The sequence below is a fragment of the Rattus rattus genome, chromosome 2 (genome assembly GCF_011064425.1).
Source record: "Rattus rattus isolate New Zealand chromosome 2, Rrattus_CSIRO_v1, whole genome shotgun sequence".
In the NCBI taxonomy this organism is placed as follows: domain Eukaryota; kingdom Metazoa; phylum Chordata; class Mammalia; order Rodentia; family Muridae; genus Rattus; species Rattus rattus.
In genome coordinates, this window is record NC_046155.1 from 43585105 (window position 1) to 43604758 (window position 19654).

General features: G+C 39.1%; 1 protein-coding gene across 1 annotated transcript in view; it reads right to left on the bottom strand.

Annotated features, from left to right (window-relative positions):
- The window catches only part of Erlin1 (ER lipid raft associated 1), a 35283-nt gene extending 18490 nt beyond the window's left edge, over positions 1 to 16793 (bottom strand). Inside the window, exons 1-7 of the mRNA XM_032892032.1 lie at positions 16710 to 16793; positions 16305 to 16428; positions 14611 to 14692; positions 10475 to 10521; positions 9271 to 9332; positions 6315 to 6440; positions 3791 to 3864 (exon numbers count right to left, since the gene is read on the bottom strand). Coding sequence (XP_032747923.1) covers positions 3791 to 3864; positions 6315 to 6440; positions 9271 to 9332; positions 10475 to 10521; positions 14611 to 14692; positions 16305 to 16417 — 504 coding nt within the window. The 5' untranslated portion in view covers positions 16418 to 16428; positions 16710 to 16793. The remainder of the gene's footprint in view (positions 1 to 3790; positions 3865 to 6314; positions 6441 to 9270; positions 9333 to 10474; positions 10522 to 14610; positions 14693 to 16304; positions 16429 to 16709) is intronic.
- Positions 16794 to 19654: the final 2861 nt, after the last annotated feature.

Genomic DNA, 19654 nt, shown 5'->3' on the forward strand with positions numbered 1-19654 from the left:
TAAGATTCTCTGGGACAACAAACATCAAAGTAAGGCCTGCGAGGTCATAAGGACAATTCAGTGGCAAGTTCAGAAGTCAAAAATGTAGAACCAGAATTTATGAGGAATCAGGTTTCACAGTGTGAACACCAGACATAAAGGTAACTTCCATTCTGGATAACTATGATTCAGAGAGAAGTATAGACATACTATATTTAAAGACTTGTCAACTATCTTTCCAGTCTTATAAAAAGAAGAATAAAATAATACCTTGTGTGTGTGTGTGTGTGTGTGTAGTAATTGTACAAATAATTGGTTTCATTCTGAGACTTTCATAGTGGACCTTTTAAAGAATTTGATGTTTGAGGCAGAACATGCTACAAGCTTGCCAATCTTGGGAGACATCATACTCAGTATAGCAGATACCAGGAGTTAACTGAACCATAAGATATTTAAGGAAACAAAGACAATGTATCAAAAAACAATGTCTAACAAACACATACACAAGGGTGCACATGTGTACGCATGCATGCACACACAGTGGCAGGAATGGTGAAGAAGCTGATGAAATGAGTTTACCTGTTCTAAACTCAGTGTCAGAATATAATAACTCATTCTGTTAAATAACACAGGAAGCAAGTATAACCATTTTCACTATTCTACTTTGCCACCATAATTTTTCCAGAAGAAAAGTGGGATATAATAATGATAGGAAAAGGAGACGAGTACCAGCCAGAACTACTTGACAACAGAAATCTACTCTGTGCCATCTGTTCTGTTCCGTAGACACTGGATACAACAGTGAGCAGCAAAGCAAGACTGAGCTCATGGAATGAAGACTTTTAAAGAGACAGGAAAGAACAAGCAAGCAAACAAACAAACAAAAGGTAATGAGGGACAACATTTGAAATGTAAATAACCAACAAAAAAAAGAAAATGAATGAGAAATTTTCAAGTAATTATGAATACTACAAAGAAAACTTAACTAGGATGACCTGAAAACCAGGAAATCGCTATGTCTGGAGGAAAAAAAATTAAGACTTTGACAGACATAACTATATTAACTTAAAAAAACTAACACAAAACTTATTAGAGACAGTAAATTCAACAAAGTTTCATTTGGGGTATGAATTTCCTCCTACATCAGAAATTCTAAAAGAAACAAAAAAATAATGAGATCAAGTAAACTCATAACTATACTTTATAAATTAAACACCAATTTAGGTAATGGATAGTTTAAAAATATCAATAATAATGGCAGAAATATTAAAGGCCAGTATTTCTGCATATGTGTTATACCGTTCCAAATTTTAAAATTCAATAAAAAGTGAACACAACCAAACAAACCTGAAGGTCTAGAACTACATTCCAAATATTTTAAAAGTACTTTGATAAAAAGACAAAATTAATAAAAAAACCGACACATTTCAAGACTATAGTAGGGGTTGGGGATTTAGCTCAGTGGTAGAGCGCTTGCCTAGCAAGCGCAAGGCCCTAGGTTCGGGTCCCCAGCTCCGAAAAAAAAAAAAAAAAAAAAAAAAAAAAAAGAAAAAAAAAAGACTATAGTAATTTTATATGATTTTTTTAAAATAAAAAATATAAACTCAAAAAATCTTTGCTGTTGGCAAAACATGAAGTAGAAAGGTGTGGGGGGAGAGGTAACCCAAAAAACCCAGCTCGCTGACACCATGCAGTTGGGATAGGGAGGAATTGAAGCCCCACCTCATAATTAATGCTAAAACAAATTCCACATGAATCAATGTCTTCTAAGAATATTAATGGAAGATAATGGTTTCTTAATGTTATCTAAATTAGCCTTACACAATGTAAGAAGTCACTAAAATGCTGTAAGACTTATCTTTGCAGCAGACAATTGCAGAGAGCTACAATTGGTCAAAGGGCAAAGAGAAACTTATCATGGGGTTTCCAGGCCCAACTGATACATTTACAAAGTAATTCCTACACCCAAGGCTCAGAGAACATTGCAGAAGAGAGGGCAGAAAAACTGTAGGAGCCAGAGGACCAAGAAGTCTGCTATGAGAATAGAGTAGTGTATCTAACTTCTTCACTTTTGGTAAGAGACAGAAATAAAAGGCAAACCACCAGGGATAGGAGTCACCCATACAGCAGCTAACATTCATCTAACTCCAGTTCTATGGACTCTGACACCCTATTCTGGCCTCTGAGGGCACCAGGCACAACATGGTGTAGACATATGTGCAGACAAAACGCCCATACACAATAAAACAAAACAAGAAAAGCAAAGCACAGCAAATCACCTAATCAACAACTGGGCTAAGGAACCGACAGACAGTTCTGTAAGACATCCACCCAACGAATAGAGAAAATACACTGAGACAAGGGGATCCACTCTACACCTTACTCAGTATAGTGTTCCAAGTCATAACTTTCTTGTTAGAATTCCTTTATTAATGTGTTATCCTTAATAAACATATCAACATGAAAAGAAGTCATGTTTTAACCTAAAGTTAAAAGATTTTAAAGACTCTCAGAAATTCTTAGGCCTTATAAACATTTTAGAAAAGTAGCAGGATATAAAGTTGACATGCAAGAGTCATTATATTTTCTATATACTAATAATGAACTTCGCAAGAAAGAAATTTGGAAGGGGGCATGGGATAACATAATAGGATAAAACAAAACAAGCCAAAACTAGGGATAAACCTAACAGGGAAGTGAAAATTTAAGACACTAGAGAAAGTAACTAAAGAACATGAGAGGGTGGAGAGACCTCCCTGTTCATGGACTGGGAGAATTAACATTGTGAAAATGGCTGTGTCACTAAATCAATCCACAGATTGAAATCAGTGCCTGAATTTCATATGGAGAAATATCTCCCATCCTGCCACCAAGAGCCAAAGGAATTAGTAGTAGAAACAGCAATGCTCAGTTCGTGTGTAAAAATATCCAGAACATATGCAGAACTTCACATCAGTAGGTTAAAAAGAATCTACCAGAAAATGGACAAAGGATATAAAGCAAGCATTGGCAGAAGATGACAATTAAAAAATATCAAAAGATGTTTGACTTCATTAATAACCAAAGAAATGCAGATCAAGAAGAGAAGAGTCCCCATCTCTCCCTGCGGGGAAGGCCAGCATATATTTCACTGAGTCCAATGCTAGTGAGGACTTAGTGGCATTGCTAGGAAGTGTGCACATGTGCAGTCTCCTGAAAAGACAATTTGTATATAAGGAGAACATGCCATGGTTTGTAATACTAATGCTAATTAATAAATCGCTGGGAACAGAGAAATGAAGAAATGTGAAGAAGGGGATTCTAAGTAGCTACTGAGGTTTCAGTTTCAGCTGCATCTGAGTAACACATGCCTGGCATGAAATACTTTTCTCCTTTTTTTCATAACCTTTAATGAAAAGTTCCAGATTTATCCAAAATCTTAATTGAATCAAAGTCTTTAGACATGCTTTCTTGAAATAGCCTCTTACAACGCTCTCTAACATCCCGTGACACCTATTTTGTTTAGAACTGTTGTTTAATTCTTATATCTGAACTCCTTTTTTGTGATGTTATTAAAGGCATGGTATACTTTTATATTGATTAATATAAATTACTGTGTTTAAAAATAACACACAGTTGGTAGAAAGATCTTAGTTCCTCTATCTTCTTAAAAATTTACAAGAAAATACTAGTCAGCATGCTTCCCACTTCTGCAAGGATGTAGAGCCAAATTACCACAGTGATTGGTTTAAGTAACTGCATAACCAGTTACACAACAGCATTCAACCGGAAGCTCTGGAAGCTTCCCTAGGAAGCTTAGGAAGTAGCTTACCTGGATAGTGAGGCCTGGGGCCATGGTGTTTAAGTCTTTTTGCAGGGCCTGCTTCAGGTTTTCATCTATTTGATCTGTTTTTGAAGCCAAGAACAACAAAGCTCATGATATTTGGTTATTTTTAATTAACATCAAAACAAAAGCAGTCAGGAGAGACCTTGATTCCAGTCTTACTCTTTCGCAGATCTCGAGCAGCGTGTTGAATAAAGTATGTACCGTGTATAAATGAGGTGGATACAAAGCCCTTTTTGAGAAATTACCTACTAATAAGAAAGAGGACAAACAGCCATTCTAAGTTTACCCTTGAAATGTTTACTTAGTAAGTTCAATTTAACTCTGGATCGATGTTTGTTGAATAACTTAACTTACACTTTTACTAGATTAGTAATTATTGACTAAAGCAGGTTTTGGATAAATTAAGGTGAGTCTTTAGTTTCGTAATGCCTTATTCCTTTCACAGCTCGGATGGGTCTAAACTTACAATGGTCCTGCCTTAGCTTTCTAGGTGCTAGGAGTACAGATGACCACCACATCTAGCCTATGTATATCACATCTAGCCTATGTATATTCACTTTCATAATTTTTCTTTATGCAAATATGTTGGCTACCACCTTACTATCACTTTGAACTTAAAAGAGGCAAGTGGATCTCTGAGTTTGAGGCCAGCCTGGTCCACAGAGAGAATTCTGGGTTAGCCAAGCCTATAGAGAGAAACCCTGTCTCAAAAAAACAAAAATACAAACAAATGAGGCAAGTCTTTGAAGAACAGATCAATTAGACCATAAGAAGCAATCATTTTACTTGATCTCCCAATGGACGAATTTTTAATAACCTCAAGGGAGTTTCACCATTATCAAAGAAAGCAACTAGTGATGTGACAAGGTGGACATTGCAGTAATTGTCAGTTATCAAAAGCAAGCAACTGGTTTAATTACATTTTATTATTTAGATTGTGTATTATTGACTCTCCTTCCACTGTGTGGCGTCCGGGGACTGACTGAGGTCATCAGGTTTGATGGCAAGCACCTTTACTCCTGAGCAAACTGTCCGTCCCTCAATTGGTAAACTTTACAGTGATTCACCATTCGTCTACCTCGCTCTGAGAAATAAACTAAAATTCCACGAAGAAATGAACACCAAAGGCAATAAACGTGATTCCTTGGTCAGAACTTACATAATCTCAACTGAAAACTTTTACAGAAGAAAGGTAACATAGCAGGCCTGGGACTATGGTCCTTTGTACTTGGAAGTTTGAACTGGAGAGGACTCTCATACTATGACAGAGCTGGTAAAAGTGCCACATTGTGCCTGTTTATCCAAAGGAGTCTGTGCTGAACACTCTTTCTGTAGGAAGCCAAGGAGTTTGTTATGGGTTGGCAGAGGGCATCTGTATGATCAACCCCCAGTGACATTTTGGGGTGTCAGTGGCTATGAGCTTGCTCAGCAGTCAGAATCTCACATGTGCTCACATGCTGTTGCTAAGGGAATTGGGCACACCTGCAACTCCACAAAGAGTGAGCCTTAGAAGCCACGTGAGGTTTCTTTTTAAATTTCCACTATACCTTTTACTTCTGCTGGTTTTTATCCTTATCCTTTGTGTGTAATAATCCTAGTTGTGAATACAACTATATGCCAGGTCCCAGCTGTCCTAACAAATTCTTAATCCCAATTGCATGGATATGGATCTAGAGGAACACCTCTGTCTTGGTTTCTATTTCTGTGATAAAACACCATGACCAAAAGCAACTTGAGGAGGAAAGGGTTATTTCATCTCACAAACTATGGTCCATCATGAAGGATATCAAGGCAGGCAAGTTCATGGAAGCAGCAATGGACACAGAACAGGGGAACATTGCTGCGGGCTTCTTCACCTTGTTTTTTTTTTTTTTTTCTGGAGCTGGGGACCGAACCCAGGGCCTTGCTAGGCAAGAGCTCTACTGCTGAGCTAAATCTCCAACCCCTCACCTTGCTTTTATTTAGCTTCCAGGACCACAGTTAGCTATGCCCTCCTACAGCAATCATCAAGCAAGAAAAGACTCCATAGGTTTACCCACAGGCCAATCTGGTAGAGGCATTTTAATTATTGAGGGTCCTTTCCCAAATGACTGTAGCTTATGTCAAACCATACTCCCAAATATATCTTTAATAAGCTAGCACAGTAAAAATAGAATATAGTATGTGAATAGTGATTTTCTAATTCCTACCGAATTGTATAAGAAAGCATAACTAAGTGAGGCAAGGTGGTACATGTATTTAGTCCCAGCACTTGGGAAGTAGAAGCAGGCTGATCCCTATAAGTTTGAAGTCAGTCTGGGCTATGTAATACAATAGTAGAGAGAGGGGGCTAGAGGGAGATATTACAAGATAAAAATAAAGGTCTTTAAAGATACTTGATCTATTAAAAATTCAGATGAAATGATCAAATGGCCCAAGACTTATTAAAATTACAGCATCAATACTTAAGTTAATAAGATTTCTAAATGTAAACTGTCTATTTATATAGTTAAAACAAATTAACACTTACCAAACAGTTCTATGTAAACTTCTTGAAGTGTGTGGGCGCTGCAAAACTGGTTCAGCTCATGGTGAATTTTATTGAAGATTAAAGTCTTGTCATAGTCTGCAGTATAGTTCCTCACAATGTCAAAGACTGAAGGAGAATAAAATTCATGTTTATTTGGTACATTATCCCTGAAGAAAAGTACCTACAACAGTGAAAACACAAAGCACGGCTCACAGACCTTACAATCTTGGGTTCGATTTAACATATTTTCTTGCATTGACAACATTAACAGAAGACCCCAAATTCCAAACTAAGGAAAGGACAGTGGCCAACAGCACGGAAGAGACGGCAGTCAGTCAGATGTGTACTCAGGTAGCAGTGTGAAGATGGACTGAGAAGCAGGAATGCATAAGCAATTGCCAAGCAAACCTCCAGTCAAGAGATCAAGACCAAACTGAAGAACAGCAGGGGTAAAGGAAGCTGCTACAGAGACAGACGCACGCAACAGAAAGTGTGTAAAAATATAAATGTGCATATTTAATTTTAAAACGTGGTTTTTACTTGAACAGACTTTATGGAGATCAGTACAGAGCTTTTTAACTATCATAGAACTTAGCTTTGCCACTCATTAGCTATATTCCTGAAGTCTTCATCAACATCCATGCTTATTGTTGTACAATTCACAACAGTTGGAAATGGATCTAGTCTAGGTGTCCATCAACAGATAGATGGATTTTTTTTTAAGTGTAGTAGATACACACGATAGAATTTTATGTAGCTATAAATTAAAATGAAATCACGACATTTTCATGATGGATGAACTAGAAACATTGTGTTAAAAGAAATAAGCCAGATTCAGGAAAAAAAAAAAACCACTGCAATTTTTCTCTCATACTTAGAACCTAGACTAATATTGTGCATATGTGTGTGTATAGACCATACAACTAGAAAGAAGGTCATGAGCGAAGGAGATCTAAGGAGGGAGGAAAGGAAAGAGTAATGAAATATACATGACATGAAAGAAGGGGATTATCCAGGAGGGAACCAGCTGGAGGAGACGGCACACAGGACAGCCATGGGGGTGGGAGTTAATGAAAATAAAGTATAATGACATGCATGAAAATGACATCATAAAATCCATTACTTTATAAGCTAAGTTAAAAATTCTTAAGCAGTTTTTAAAGGCTTATATTTTTAAAAGGCTCTGGGAGAGCAGGGGAGGAGCTAACATTTACTAGGGTGGACTTCACATTAGGCAATTTATATACCTTGGTGTTTAATTACCCCCACCCCTCCTAATTTTCCATCTTAGGAAACTAAGAACCAGAAACTTCCAGAAATATCCCTAAAGGTAACATACCAGACTGTGTCAGAACCTGTGTTCTTACTATAACATTTACTCCACTGGCCTTCTACATAGAATTTTAAATGCAACTGGACTAGGTCATAGTCGATAGAACATGTGCTGATAAGTAACTGCTAAATATAAGGCCTCATCATTTTCCAAATGAGCCACTGATCTAAAAGTCTCCTGTCCATCTAGGGACAGCCATCAGCTTTTCTCTTTTTCAGTTCTAAGTCCTATCTTTCCAGTGATTTGTGACCAGAGAACACAGTCAGTCAGCCACCTGCTTCTTTCTGTGGGGCATTGGTTCCAAGATCCTCTGGAGATACTGAAAGTCTACAAATGTCTAAGTCTCTTCTATTAAACTGAGTAGGATCTGCATATAAACTGCATATACTCCTGTATACTTTGCCATGTCAAGGTGATTTACAGTATCTAGCATAATTACCATGTGAATAGTCACTGGACTGCCAGTTTGGGGAATAATGACAGGGGAGAGTCCACATATGTTTAGTGCAGATTCAGCTTTTCCCCTCAATGTTTGATATGTGCTTAGTTGGACCTGTAGATGCACAGGTCAGAGATATAGAGGGCTGACTGCAGATGAGAAACCACAAGGAAAATAACTGTTAAAAATATCTTTCAAAACCACTCAACAATAATACACCTGCAACTCTGTGCTCCGAAATCTCTCTACGATTTGTGCCTGTGTATGAGATACGATCTCTAACCCGACCCTATGTTCAATATATGTTTTCCTCTTTCTATCATGTCTTCTCAGTACAATGAAAACACTTTAAAGGCAGAGGCTACCATCTTCACTTTTTCCATGCTCTTGCAAAACACAAGGCATTGGTTTACTTGGTATATCAATTTGTTAACAAGGACGAAAACCAGCTATCTTCAAAAATTTGCAATTAAGTTCTTTTGTGTTCATGTGCTACACACACACACACACACAAACACACACCAATCAATCTCAGGTGTCATCCCTAGGTCTCTCACTAATTAGGGTAAGGTGGCTGGCCTCTGCCACAGCACTGGGATTACAGGTGCACACCACTATACTAAGCTCCTGGGTGTTTAGGATTGAACTCTGGTCCTCAAGCTTGCACAACAAATGTTTTACAGTCTGAGCCATCTCCCTCCATAGCCCAAACTGTTCTTAAATAGCATGTATCCACTTTGTCTCTGAGGTGTTCATCTTTTACTAAGAAAATGCTTCCTTGTACTATAAACTTTCAGACTGCTTTACAAGTTATGGCAAATCACAACTAGAAAATGACAAATGGGTGTGACCCAAGAAAACTCATCAATTATAGATCTGTAAGATACAAAGAAATTCTTCCCAACAAACTGGATACAATGACATTTTCTTTTTCTAGAAACATTTGCTTTCAGAAACAGTAAATTCAGGGAGGAACAGCTCACTAGTTCCTGAAAACTAATTCTGTCCAGAACTGGTAACCTGTTTATACCTCTATTTCCTCCAAATGAAAATACTTTCATGATCATTCTTCTAGAGTCATCAGTAACCACTGATGTAAAACTTTACAAAGTACCTTCCTTTCCTTTCTCAGTTTTAAACACCCTGGTTACAGTTATAGAAACACAGCAGAGAGTTAGCATTACCTGCATAAGGAGCCAACATATTAACCACTTCTATTCGGTCAATATAGATCATGACTCCACCACTAAAAACAAACAAACAAAACCGGAAAGTGTGAACCAGAGACACAATAAAAATAATAAAGCACAACAAAGAAGTTATGGATAGACCTAGGGAGAACTTGATAACCTAACTTAAAACCTAGGAGAACTTGACAGAGTAGCTTAAAACATAAGAAAGCTTGGTCCCCTATAAAATACATCTGTCCCTTGGTAGGTGTCAAAGGTACCTTTGTAGGTTTTGTAAAAACAATACTTTAAGTCATTTAAATTAGGTAATTAAAAAACCGCCTCGCACTTCACATTCCTCATTTGATACAATTTAATACAGTAAGAATATTTTAGTGATATAACAGCCTTGTTTCCTTTCTTGTCCTCAAACTTTTTAGGACAACAATTCTTAGAGGCCTTTAGACTAAAAGTGTAATAAGGAAATTCATTAGAAACATAAATTCTATTAAAGACCTACTTACTGACTCAGAAACTCTCAGATGTCATTTAACATTACAATAAGAAGTAAAATGATTTTATTTTGAGTAATCTTTTATTTAACATCAACTCAGAGCCAAGTTCTGGGCCATATACACAAATTCTAATCCTTGCAATAATTCTAACACAGGTCTTATTCCCTGGCTTAAGGTAATTAAGCTTAGAGAAGCTAATCAGGGTATCAGACGAGGGCAAACGCTATGTGGAGCCTATACTTCCTGCTTCATTTTCCTGCCAATTAAAATAGCAACACAGGTGTGATACAATACACACAATTAATAATACAATTAGTCTGCTAGCTCTGAAACTCCATTTCAATAACACCCTCAGATGAAATGCTCTCACTTGCAGCTTCATGAAAATAACTCACAGCACTGAAGTTTCTGTTGCTGTCATGTCTATAAAGTAGTGTCTTAGTCAGGCATGGCGATATATACTTATAATTTCAGGGTTTTGGAACAGAGGCAGTGAATTACTTCAAGTTTGACGCTGGCCTAGGCGACATACTAAGTCTTAGGCCAGCCAGAACCACATAAGAGCCACATAGTAAGAGTCTGTCTGATTCAAAAACAAAACAGGACAAAATGCAAACAAAGGTTTCTCAAGTGACTACAGCTCTAAGAACTTCCTCAGAACTATAGAAAGTAAAGGGTGATGGGTCACAAAGGAGGAAGCTTACCTTGTTCCACAAGGCACATTTTTAACTTCATCCGTTTGCAGTGTTGTCTGGGAAAGAAAAATAGCTCATCCAAATTTATCTTTAAACACAAAACAAAACAATAACAAAAAACCCCTGCTGATCTGGCTAGGTACAGTGTTGAATGACTTTAATCCCAGCACCCTGAGACAGGTGAATTTCTGTGAATTCAAGGTCAGTCTGGTCTACACAGTGAGCTCCAAAACTACATAGAGAGACTTTGTCTCAATAGCAAACAAAACAAATGAACAAACAAAGAAAGCAAGAACTGCTGATCCAGAGAACAATCTCTGCAGAGCTGCTGCCAGTAAGTACAGGAGAGCCCGCCATGACTTTAGCCTCCAAAGATCAGCTATTAAGTTAGCCATTTCTCTATGTATCTAGAAAGACTTGAGTACTACATGTCTTATAACAAAGACTGGACTCAATAAGCACTATAAAGAATTGAATGCCCAGTCTACTTGTAGACTAGAAAGTTTTTCCTGAACATCTTAATTGTTTAGAGCTGACCCGAGATCACAAACTACACACCTCACTTTCAGGAGACACTATGACCAAGGTCTGTGCTCTGAACTTTGATTCCTGCTGTTACTGTTTACAATGATGATAAATGATTATTCTTCCACACAAGTACTTTATGAACCAAAGCTATCATTGAACTGGACAGCAGAGCCAGTCACTGTTTTGTTTCAGGACCTGGTGCTCTCTCACAGGTTTTGTTCAGTTTGCCTTTAATGTGAGTGCCAACGCCACCATTGCTTCCTTCTAGGGAACCAATAATCTGGCTCTTAGTGCTTTGCTATATCTCACCTTTCTTCGTAACCTAAGGTTTCAAATAGGTTAGAAGTATATTCTGGGACACATTACACCTTGATAAGCACACAAAATATGGCCCTTGTTTTCTAAACATCACAATCTAGCAGAGGAAATAAAATTCTTACAAAGAAACATATCAGTAGGTTCAAAAATAATAGTATAGGGGTTGGGGATTTGGCTCAGTGGTAGAGCACTTGCCTAGCAAGCGCAAGGCCCTGGGTTCAGTCCCCAGCTCCGAAAAAAAGAAAAGAAAAGAATAGTATAAATTGAGCTCTTAAGTATTAAGCTACAAGGAAAGAAATACTAGTCTTAAAAGCTCTCTTAGACAGTTCATCAATTAAAAGTACTCGCTCTTTCGAGGGCCTGGGTTTGGTGTCTGGCACACATAAGGTAGCTTACAACTACCCATAATTCCCACTCCAGAGCATTCAACTCCTCCTCTGGCCTCTGCAGACACTACAGCATGTGGTACACATATAGACAAGTAGGCACACATGAAGACAAAAATTAAAAACTAAAAAATTTAGAAGATCTCTGAAATTAAGTATTAATAGGCAGATCTAGAAGAGCATAAGAACTTAAGAGGGACATCTGACATTTAATTAATGTCCTATTCAAATACACACAGTGAAGACAAAAGTATACACACAAAGCAGACTGGCTTGCCTAGATCAGAAGGCACAATTCAGATGAGTGGTAAATTCTGGGAAAGAACACAGTGTTATTAGGCTGAAGGCCTTGAATATTTGCTGAGCAGTTTAAGCGCTCTTTAATCCATGTTATATACAATCATAAAATGAATCTTTCAAAACTATTGTCAGAACGGGAGTGGTCACGCAAAGCTATAATCCCAGCTGTGTGAGAGGCTGAAGTGGGAGTAGTACAAGCTCCACACTGACTTGGGAAGCAAGTCCGGGGAGAGAAAATACAAAAGATGTAGGTCAGTGGTGGAGACTTGCCTAGAATGCTCTCAGCTCTGAGTTTAAGCCCAAAGTCTGATCTCTTAGCACTGGAAAGGAAAAAGTTTTCCTGAATTCCTCTGATGTAATACAGCTATTATTCAGCTTAGCTTGTGAGGGGCAAGAAAACCAGCTAGAAGCTAAAGAAGTAACTTGTCTAAGGTAACAAAAACTGGAAGACACCAATCTTGGACACAAAGGAAGGAGGTGATCACTGGTTGAACACATAATCCCAGCACAGAAAGAATAAAATGTAATTCTTTGGTTGAGATTAGCATTATGGTAATATTAGATATAATTCTGGATAAAGTAAGGGGAGAAGGCTGATAAATGAGTTCAGTGTATTTTACTTCTTTTAAAGCATTAAAACTAAGGCAATTTTCACTATTCTGTGTCAACTTTCAAATCAAGAACAACTAGGAATTAAACATATGTTCTGCTACATGCCTAATTCTTTTCCAAATATGAGGGAAATATGTTGACACACTTGTGTACTTAGCCTTGGCTCTAGTCTGTACTAGAGATCAAATGCTAGGGCAGCTTTGGCTACAGAGTGACCCTGTCTCAAAAGACACAAGAGAAACAGTGAGACTACATTTACTTTGTAGAGCGTATAAAAACTGAAGGTTTTATCTAATTTCTCTAAGCAATGCTTTCTCTGTACTTATATACAGCATTTCACATTAATGAATATTAGTCCCTCCAAGTATTATTTTAAACCATTTGTTTAAGTAGAACTGCATCTTCTAATTCCAAAACATAAATTCATGGCTCTGTTCTGAAGAAAAGTTTCTTAGGAGGGTTTTGTTAATGTAATTTTTTTACATAAAAGGATATTTCTATTTTATTACACTGCTTCTAACATTTAATTTTTAATTAATTAATAATCTAAGCAGAAAACTATGATAGTTTGTTGGAATCTTTTTATTAATTTCACTTATTTCTGATGACCACACAGTATTTTTGCAATACACACAGTTAAAATGTATCTACTATTCTTGCCTCTATCTACTTTATGCTACTGCTGCACCATGCTGCTTACTTCAGGCAGGAAGACAGATCTGCCTGGCTTTGAACAAGTTCTAAGAAAGAGCCCAATCTCTCATTCTGATGATGCCACTGTTAACGTTGGGACTATCAACAACTGTTGGTGAGCTAAGGCCAAAAGAGAGAGGAAACTGGGATGAGCCTAAAAGAGGCCAGCAAGACATAGGCAGCACAGGAGGGAAGAAGACATCATCAACCAAGACATAAAGGAATGCACAGTACTAGTCACTGGATACATTTGTCACACTAACCCATTTAGAAAAAGTAATATAAAATAATTGTTCTATGGGAAGCAGTTTCATAACCTAAAACATTTCCCTTTTTTCTTTTGTTTAAAACTATATCAATTCATTCTATTACAGTGCTATTTGTTAATTACATTGCTATACATAAGATATGGTTAAAAAAAGAACCTTCAAAAGTCTCAGTAAAATATAGGAAGCCAATGTGGAAATCATTCTGACTAGAAAAGAACACCATGTTCCCCATGCTTCACTTTACTATGCACAATCCTTCCCTAAGCCATTAAAACGGAACCGCAAAGAAACCCAGGAGAACTCACTATTCACAGTTACTCTCACTTTGCAGACTAAGTTGAATACAATGTTAATATTAATAATACTGACTTCTCCTGTTTCCTGAAAAATCTACAGCAGATTTTAAATAAACTGAATTTAAAGATTTATGATCCCACTGAGTTTACAAAATTAGTTAGAGCCCAATCCTATTTTGCAATCTTGTTACATTAAAGTATATTTATTAAGTATGGCCTATGGCTAAGATACCTTTTGCAAGAACCAGATTCTTATTTCAAACATTCTGAAATGCTGTCAAAGTACCACATTCATTCAGATTCCTCATAAATTTGTGTTCAATGTACCAAGCAAAAATTTGAGGCTGAAAAACTGCGTATAAAAATTAATTCCTCCATGTTAACAGTAGGCTGGGAACCTGTCTCTATAGAAACCAAATAGTTCTAAACCAAGTAATCACTGATTTGTATTCCTAATTGTTCTTCAATTCTTATTTTGTTTTGGCTGCAGTGACAGAAAACCTGCTAATACCATTAAACAGATGGCAGAAGTCAGTCTTGACAAGTGACTTAGCCTACATTTTCCTTTCAAGGCAAGGTGGTTTGAAATCATTACTTGTGCTATGACAGTTGTACTATGAACTTTCACTCCACATTTGAGTAAATACCAACATTTGCTTAAGCAATAAGGAAATTCATCTCCACCCATAAGCGTGGTAACTCCTGTCACACCTGTCTATCTGGAATCCCTAGGAATCACTCACCTGCACAGATCTGAATGTTGTAATGAAAGGTAACATGATATGATAGCCTGGTCCACTGGGGCTAGTTAGTAAAGCTCCTCCCCTGCAAAAAGATGTTTCAGTTGATAAAACTGTTAAGATCTCTTTTCAATTTAAAATGCTATAATAAACATTCCGTATTCCTCATGTTACTAACCTACTACCCTCACAACAGTTATTCAACAACGGCTACTTAAAACATCCATCACCGTTAAAAATGTGAAAATTCATCCATGTCCACTGCCAATGTTGCACCCTGTTTCATAAGCTTCACCAACCACACCTCTGGGTCTCTAGCACTGCTCTTGGGTTCAAATGATCCTCTCTGGTCTTTAGCTTTCCGATAAATACTTACGGAAAAAATTCTAATGACTCTCAATTAAGGTGCCTTAATTGCACATAACAAGAGACAAGTCAAAACAATATATTATTCACTAAGTTTATATAAGGAAAAAACGAACTTTCGAGGAAGAAGAAACTTTCTGAGGCTAATGGTTCTTTCAATACATGAGAGTAAAGTCCTGTGAACATACCTTCTGTATAAAAGAAACAAAACCTAATTTGGAAAGATAGACAGCAGAAGGGGTGAGATTACAGTCGAGAGATGGGTCTGTTTATCAAACTCTGAAATATGTGAACTATGAAAATATCCCCTGCAAATTAGAGGCAAATACAACAGAAAGTCCTATTTTACACAACAAATAGTAAATTCACACAACGCTGATCCCTTTCCTGAATATACGAAAAGGTTTGAAAGTCATAATTAAAAAGATGAACCATTTCATGTCCATTAGCTATCGTTTTGGAATGGTATCTTGATATGTTCTCTTTGTGGTTTTCCTGTCAGAAAGACAAAGACAGACTGGATGGAAATGTGGTCCAGGCTGGCATTTCTTATGCTAGAACTCCATCTGTTAAGACATACCACCAAAATTGTCTATTTTCTAGGATTCTGGACAGATCTAAAAGTAGAAATACCAGTTTCGGGGGCATAATGGAAATACTAAAAAATCTGCTTCAGAATTAACCACTATCCCAAATTCTCTGCAAACTCTGCAAACTGGCTTCTCTTATCAGTCTATATCACAAGGAGCTGGTGGTAATTTATACTGAAGAATAACTATGCCAAAACAAATGGACAGCAACTGAGTCCACACTCTTCCTCACCATGACTTGGAAAAAAACAAGTGAGAAAGGTGGCCTGCAAATGTGGTTTTGTCCCTTGAACTTTAGGAATAGGATACTGTTGTGGTCACTAAGACTTTGGGAGACATAACCACCAGACAATGGGAGGTTTCTAATGAAGAAGAAAAACCGTAGTGTTGGGAGAACTGTCATAAATAAGACCAGAGATCCCGAAAAACATCCACAGTGGCAAACTAAACACCTGTACAGTTGTGCGGACTACAAGGAGTCATCTGGGTTGCAGTGACTACTTCCGTACCCACTAAGGTGTCTTCACTTCTGCACAGCATGAACTTGTCACTAAACTGCCTGATACCAGAAAGGTGCCCCGCCAAAGATTAGCTCCCAGCAGCTGGGATGAAACCACTTCCCAGGGCTGGAAGCGCTCCCCTGACGCCGCGGAAAAGAGCAACTTCCTAGACTCCACGGTGACCATTGGACCCTTTCCCTGTGCTCTAGAACCATCGCTGGCTGCACAGGGCGGCGCTCACCTGTAGTACACGGCCAGGTGTCCTTCCTCGATCTTGTGGATGGAGGCGTAGAGGAGGATCGCCACCAACCCCACCACTGCAGCCACCAGAAGCCGGGCTTGAGTCATATTCATCCTTGTTCCTCCTGAGCACCGGGAGAAGAGGAACCTCAGTCCCTTGACTGACAGGCCAGTCCCCACCCAGTGAAGAGCCCGCGTACGGTCGCGGGCTGAGGCGGGAAGCCCCGCGCTCCGGCCCCTGGCTCTCTCTCAGCTAGCGCTCCCCTCACCAACCCCTAGCGCCGGCGCCCCCGGCTCGGCGTACGTCGTGACACCCCTTCCCCGGCTCCCCAAGTAGAAGGTCCCGACTGAGAACCGCCTTGGTCTCAGGCACCCGGAGAACCGCGACCCCTGAGCCTCGCCTCACCGGTCAGTGACGCATCGCCCCCGCCCGCACGTGCAGCCGCCACCCGGCCCCGCCAACTGCTGCCAACAGCCGGCCCCGCCCACCCGTCCGACACTGCGGCTGCGCGGGGACGCACGCGACGCAGCCCTCGCCCGCTAGACGGTGCGCGGGCGGGACAAAATTGGCTCGGGCGCGCGCACAGCATAGGGATTGGGAGTGCTAGTGCACAGGTCCAACCCCTCAGTGTAGGAATTGTTCCTTCATCCTTTTGTGGTTCGGACCTAGTCAGACTGGCAAGCGCGATCTACAGGTACACTAAGGAAACGACCAGATCAGTCTCAAGGAATGAGGGGTTTGATTCCGAAGAGGAAGCTATTAGACCAGTATTAATCATTCAGACTTGGGTTGAATATTTATTTTGTGCCAGAACGCTAAACCAGAGGGCTTTCTGAAAGCCACCCAGAAACAGGATCAGAATGATAAACATATGTTGAATGTGGGGATCGGGATTGTCGTCAGGAGGCCAAAACAGTGAACAGTGAATGCTTGATTTTCTATGGTTGAAAGAAGTTGTATGGCAGGGTAGGCTAGAACCAGATTTACAAAGTCTGGGGATCCGTTTTTCTGCTGATGGAAGAAATGAATGGCAAGAAAGCAACTTCATTTATGGATGTTATGCCTGCATATATGTCACTACATGTGTGTCTGGTGCCCTCAGCAGTCACAAGAGGGCATTGAATCCCCTGGAACTGGAGTTAGACTGTTGTGAACTGCCACATTTGTGCTGGGAATTGAACCAGGGTCCTCTGGAAGAGTAGCCAGTGCTCTTAACCTTTTCTCACTGTATTTTAACATTCCACACTACGTGGACCTGGTGAGATGGCTCAGTGGGTAGAGGAGTTTGTGGCAATCCTGAGGACTTCATTTCAGCCTAGATCTCACACAGCACATAAAGGCCCAGGCTCCGCATCACACACCAACACACACAATAATTATCATAAAAGGTTTAGGGGATAAACCCGAAACAGGTTCATGTATTACAAAACAAAAACGATAAAGGAAAGGGTAAAGGCTAGAGATGTATGAACAAAGGAAATAAGGACAGAGACAAGACAGGGTTAACAAGGTTGGAAGGATTAGCAAACTCCTGTGTAGGAAAATACCAGAAAGTAGTGCTTTAAGGGGTGTTGTATCTATAACTGGGTGAGAGTGAAGACAGACAGGAAGCTGGGAGACAGATAAACAACAGCAGGCACAAGGTCATGATGCTAGTAACAAAGAAAATGACAGGCAAGAAAATCAATTCAGGGATTTGTAAGAGCAAATCTAGCCACACCCCTTCAATACATGCACTAACCTGTATCATGCATTTGATTTTTATTACTTAGGAATATATGGAACCTTGTCTGTTGCAGACTAATATTACAATTTAGCTATTTTCACCTCCTCTGGTCCCCTTCCCCTGCCAAAAAAAAAAGCTGATCATGGTAGCACATGCCTGTAACCCCAGCTGGGAAGTGGAGGCAAGGAGGAGTGGGAGTTTCAAGCCAGTCTGTCCCAGAAACAAAGCAAAACAGAGCTGCAAATAGGGATCAGCAGTAGAGCTCTTGCCCAGTAGCATGATGGGCTCAATAGGAGAGTTGGGGGCACAAACTTGCTTTGAATCTAATACCTGTGCTTTCTGGGTTTATTCTTAGTTCCTCCTAATGTCCTAATGTTGCCTAAAGAATAAAGTGTGTATACAGTGGATAACTTTGATTTTAATTCTGAAAGTTGCTATTGAACAAAACTAAAATTGGGCTACTAATTCTTCAGAAGCAAGTTTGGGTGATCTTATTTGTTCTGCCTCTTATCACATGTCTAAATCATGTAGATTAGAGGGTTTGAACATCACTCCTACTCATGCCCCACCAAAATAGACCTCCAAATATGGCAAATCCTTGTGCTGATGATTGTGATAGTTAAAAAAACCGCATGATTTCTGGGGGGGGGAGGGGGGACTGAACAATACTTACATGTTAAGATTCTTAATGAATTGCCAGTATTAACTTTCAAGTCAGCCAGGTGAGGTGGCACACTCCTGGGAGGCAGAGGAAGGAGTATCACTAAAGTTTGAAGCTAGCCTGGTCTACATAGGGCGTTCCTACATAGGGCTGTCCTGTGAGATCCTGTTTTAAAATAACAGAAATAAAACCAAGAGTTCTTCTGACCTTTGCATATAGGTTAATATCTTCTGAGCAAGCAGTACCCAATCATGTTATTTACTATTAAGAGCCTCTAGACTCTAGAGCTAATGAATGGAGAGTTTGCCTATCATTTAGCTGACAGGGATGGAATTACCATCTGTAAAAAACCTTGATACCTGATAATTTAAAAGAAGATAGCCATGTGCAAAAGATGTACAAGATAGCCATGTATGCTACATACCTGTAGCTAAGACTGGAGATTGAAGAAAGATGGTAAGCTTGGAATAGACTAGGTTAATAGTGAGACCTTGTCTAAAAACCAAAACCAAAAGATAAGAAACAACTCTAAGCTATCAGATTTGGATACTAGGAGAATGACAGCATAATAAAACAGGATGGGAGGACTATATATCACTTTAAATGATGGGATCTTAATGTTTTTAGACACACAGAGTAGTACTAGTACCTCCTAGGAAAAAACATTACAGTAAGGAAGTTACTTAATATTTCTCAGTAAGTCTATTTAATTCCAGAAGAAAGTACAAGGTTGGGGAAGTCAGCAAAGCATATGATTTGCAGGCAGGAGGATCTGAGTTTGGCTCCTTAGAATTCATGTAAAATGCCAGGCATGGTGGTAGGTACCTGGAGTGGCAATGGTGGGCAGGTAAAGACAAGAAGAGCACAGTCCACCCAACCTACCTTAGTTGATAAGCTCCAGGCCACTGACAGACTTTCAGACAGTAGGGCAATTCCTCAAGACTATCCCCAGAGTTGTCCTCT